General features: G+C 67.2%; 1 protein-coding gene across 1 annotated transcript; it reads left to right on the top strand.

Moving 5' to 3' along the window:
- The first annotated feature begins 458 nt into the window (after window positions 1–458).
- LOC119094909 (choline transporter-like 1) lies at window positions 459–3,416 on the top strand. Its single transcript, XM_037217820.1, has 2 exons — window positions 459–1,091; window positions 1,200–3,416. Exons 1-2 carry the CDS (start codon window positions 459–461, stop codon window positions 2,439–2,441), a joined length of 1,875 nt encoding a protein of 624 aa, XP_037073715.1. The 3' UTR covers window positions 2,442–3,416.
- The last annotated feature ends 1,142 nt before the right edge of the window (window positions 3,417–4,558 follow it).

Below are 4,558 nucleotides of genomic sequence, written 5' to 3'. Positions count from 1 at the left end.
GGGTGCCGTTCGGCCGACTGCGACCCGTTTTACCGGCGCCGGTGGCATGTCGCGTTGTCACGCGCGCCGTTTACGCCGCCTGGCAGCCGTCAGTGTGGCAGTCCGCCACCGGCCGCCACCCCCGGCGCTCCGTCAGGCCGGCCGACGTGCCCCGCCGCCGAGAGGACGCCCCTCCCCCTCCCCTTCCCCCGCCAGGCCGGTCCTGCAGCGGCCGCCGGCGGCTGGCGCCGTGCCCACACCTGACCCCCATCCCCCTTCAGCTGCAGCGGCCGACGCAGTTCAGTGCCGGGTCCAGCGGCGGCGGGCGCGCCGGCACCGCCTCCCCTCCCTCCGCTGTGCGCGCCCCTGCGACGCGCCGCCGCCATCGGCGTCGCCGCGATAGCGACCCAATCGCCGCGACGGGCGTGACTGTGGCAAACGCGGCGCGGCGGCCACGTCCGCGGCGATCGCGCCGCGCCATGGGGTGCTGCTGCGCCGATGACGACGCCCCGGCGCCGGCGCCGCGCACGCGCGGCTGCACGGACCTGCCCTGCCTGCTCGTGTTCGTGGTGGTCTGGTGCGCGATCGTGTTCCTCGCGGCGCTGGCGTTCGCTTACGGCCGGCCGGCGCTGCTCGCCGGCGGCTACGACAGCTTCGGCAACGTGTGCGGCGTCGCGAACTCGGCCATCGCTGGCGTGCCGCTGTCGGGCCGCGACATGCGGCAGCGACCGCTGCTCTTCCTGCAGGATGCGGCGCAGCCAGCGCGCGCGCTGGCGCTCTGCGTCAGCCGCTGCCCGCCGCACCGGCTCGACACGATCGCCGACGTGAACGCGTTCTTCGCGGCCAGCGGCAGCCAGCTGTGCCGGTACGACTACGCGCGGGCGGCGTACAACTTCAGTGGGCTGGTGGCGGCGGCAGCGCCGGGCCTGCCCGTCTTCCCCGAATGTCCGCCGCTGCCGGTGCCGGCCAGCGAGCCACTCCTCGGCCACTGCATACCGACGCCGGCAGCGGGCATCGACGACACCGCCGTGTCCAACCTCTTCGGCCGGCTGAACGGCGGCGGCCTGGCGCGTCAAGTCGCCGCCGATGTGCGCGCCGCCTGGCGGCAGATCGCGGCGCTGGCGGCACTGGCACTCCTGCTGGCGCTGCTGCTGATCGGCCTGCTGCAGCTGCTGACCAGCGTGGCGGGTGCGCTGCTGGCGCTGGTGGCGGCAGCGGCGCTGCTGGCCGGCACCGCGCTGCTCTGGTGGACGTACGCGTCGCTCCGCTGGGAGCTGGACGCCACGCCGCCGCAACGCATACTGCGCGCCGCCGCGCTCAACGAGCACGCGCTGCTGGTGTGCGCCATCGTGGCCACCGTGGTCACACCGCTGCTGCTGGCGGCCGTGGTGTTCAGCTGGCGCCAGCTGCGCCTGCTGGCTGAGCTCTTCGACGAGGCGGCCGCCTGCCTGCGCGCCCTGCCCTGCCTGCTGCTGCAGCCGCTTTGGACGGCGCTAGCCGAGGCCGCCCTGCTTGCGTTCGGCGCTCTCCTGCTGGTCTGGCTCGGCTCGGCGTCGCACATCGAGCCCCCCGGCGACGCGGCCGACGCCGGCGAGCCCGAGCGCGTGCTCCGGCTGGCCGCCGAAGTGTGGGTGCCTTACGTTTGGTGGCTGGTGCCCGTGGTGCTGGTCTGGACGGCCGAGTTCCTGCTTGCCTGCCAGTGGCTGGTGACAGCCGGCGCCGTCTGTCGCTGGTACTTCTCGCGCGCCGGCGCGCGGCCCGCCTGTCCCATCGCCAGCTCGCTGGGCCTGCTCCTCTGTCACCACCTGGGCACGGCCGCGCTCGGCTCCTTCCTCGTCTCGCTGCTGCGCCTGCCGCGCGCCGTACTCGCCTGGCTCAGCAAGCGCGTCGACGCCTGCAACGGCACGTGCGCCTGCTGCGCCGCCGCCTGCGCCTGCTGCCTCTGCTGCTGGGAGCGTTGCGTGCGCTGCATCAGTCACAACGCCTACGCCGTCACGGCCATCGACGGCAGTGGTTTCTGCGCGGCGGCGCGCGCCGCGCTCGCCGCCATCACGGCGAACGCCGGCGCGGCGGCGGCGGTGAACGGCGCCGGCGACCTGGCGCTCTTCTGCGGCAAGCTTGCGGTGACGGCGACCGTGGCGGCTGCGGCCGTGCTCTGCCTGCGCTCCGACCCCGACCTGCACTTCTACGCGGCGCCCTGCGTCGTGGCCACGCTCGCCGCGTACCTGATCGCCGACTGCGTGCTGAGCGCGTTCGAGACGGTGGTGGACACGCTGTTCCTTTGCTACTGCCAGGACGTGGCTGGCGACACGGTGGACGGCGGCGTGATGTTTGCGCCGCCGCGGCTGGCGCGCGTCATGGCCGACCTGGGCGCGGCGCCGGCCGGCGAGCCCGAGGTGAAGCGGCCGCTGCGGGAGGAGGAGCTGCGCCTGTCGCCGCCACCCACCGAGACGGCGTTATAAGTCGCATTACTGCGGAAGGAGGAGCTGCGCCTGTCGCCGCCACCCACCGAGACGGCGTTATAAGTCGCATTACCGCGGAAGGAGGAGCTGCGCACGCCGCCGCCGCCCAGCGAGACGGCGATGTAAGAGACTGCAGCTACGGCGAAGAACACACGATGGCCTGGTAGTCCCCGCCACCAATGCTGGGTCATCACCGACAGACCGTGAGGATGGGGGCTCCGGATAAGACGCGTTACAACGGACGCAGGTGCGACTGTGCTCGTTGGGAGGCAGCGGGGCAGCCGGTCCGTGGGAGTAGCGTCTCACATGACCTCGCCGACAACGGCAGAAGACCGCACCGGCGCCCGTGGAGTGAACGGCGCACGGGTCTGTACGGCGACGGTGGAAGCGCCGGCGAGGCCCGACGCTACCGATCCAAGGTCCAACAGACCCGTCACCAGTCCAAGCGCAGGTGACGTTTTGGGCGCCGGTGGGCATGAACGCCCGGTTTTTGTCATATCCGGCACTGTGGGCAGCGCGGGAAAAGCAGAAGAATCCATGCGAAGTAACGAGAGCGTCCGGTGGCAAACAAGGCAGCTCGCTTAGTGATCACGTCCCATGATAGCTTAATACAAGCCAGTGTTCCAACTGCCACGCTTTTAGAGGCATCCTTTTTGCTTGTAGCGGCAGTGTCCAGTATTGAGTTCAGAGGTGTTCTCGTCGTGTCCTGTTGGACGCTTCCTCGCAGGTTCGGTGTCATAATGTGAAGGCACAGCTGTAAACTGAACGTTGTTCACACCGCGTGTTCGTGGCGGAGGCTTATTGCTGTAGGAAAAGATAGCTTAATAAATACATATCTACTTCTGTAATTGCTCTTTAGGATGAGTAATGCGGCAATGGGATGCAAACCGTAACGAGATTCCACAACAGCACAAGTACCAATACCTATGAGCGGGCATTACGACACAATTATGCGTTCGATCCCAATAATCCTGTTTCTCCATTACAAAACACGTTTCCAATGATCCATCCATCCAATGATCCATCCAATGATTCCAGCGATCCGTGCGCGCCCCACGGCGCACTAGACGAGCGATCCGTGCTCACGCCACGGCGCACTAGACGAGCGATCCGTGCTCACGCCACGGCGCACTAGACGAGCGATCCGTGCGCGCCCCACGGCACACTAGACGAGCGATCCGTGCGCGCCCCACGGCACACTAGACGAGCGATCCGTGCGCGCCCCACGGCACACTAGACGAGCGATCCGTGCGCGCCCCACGGCGCACGAGACGAGTGATCTGTGCTCACCCCACGGCGCACTAGACGAGCGATCCGTGCGCGCCCCACGGCACGAGCGATCCGTGCTCACCCCACGGTGCACTAGACGAGTGATCTGTGCGCGCCCCACGGCGTGCCACACGGGAGATCCGTGCACGCCCCCATAAAGGGTGCCGTGCACTTTGGCTTGGCGCCAGTGCCAAGCCATGTCATTAGGACCTTTGGTGCTAGATAAGAGACGGCCTGCGGAGGGCGACCTTTGTACGCTGCATAGACATTAAAATGTAGGAGACATTTACGTACCACCCCTAACCGGACGCATTCGCCAACCCGACTCGTTGATACGGTTCCACATGTTGTCAAAACCCGTGGCCTCGTGATATTCCCCAGGCACGCCTCGAAGACTGCATAATCCATGGTGGCCCCACTGCGACATTGTGCACATGCCGGGGGGCACGAGGAGCCGAAGAGCAGCCGCCAGTAACAGACACGGCTGGCGCGCAGCTTGCATTGTGGTTTGGAGCGAACGTTGAGCCCGATTGATGTGGGTCAAGGCGCACCGCGAGCCGCGACTGCACGAAAACCGCCGGGAACACAGTGGTGCTGAGTTCTGCTCCACGCTGGGCAGTGGCTGACAACTGACGGGGCATTTGGTGGAGCTGGGCGCGGACGCCTGGGGCAGTGGAACAGAAATGTGTTTTTCCTTGGACACACGTTGCTCACGATAAACGTTTGACACAAACCCACGATCAATGAGCGGTTAGAGACCGCTAAATCCGGTCATCCGCGTTTAAGCGGAATTTTGTGAACACTCGCCGACCCATGGGCTAAATTATCCCAGGAATGGATCAGCATTT

Source organism: Pollicipes pollicipes, unplaced genomic scaffold, assembly GCF_011947565.3.
Source record: "Pollicipes pollicipes isolate AB1234 unplaced genomic scaffold, Ppol_2.1 Scaffold_4219;HRSCAF=4965_pilon_pilon_pilon, whole genome shotgun sequence".
Lineage (NCBI taxonomy): Eukaryota > Metazoa > Arthropoda > Thecostraca > Pollicipedomorpha > Pollicipedidae > Pollicipes > Pollicipes pollicipes.
The sequence above is the reverse complement of the archived record's forward strand: the minus strand, read 5'-3'. Positions and strand labels throughout refer to the sequence as shown.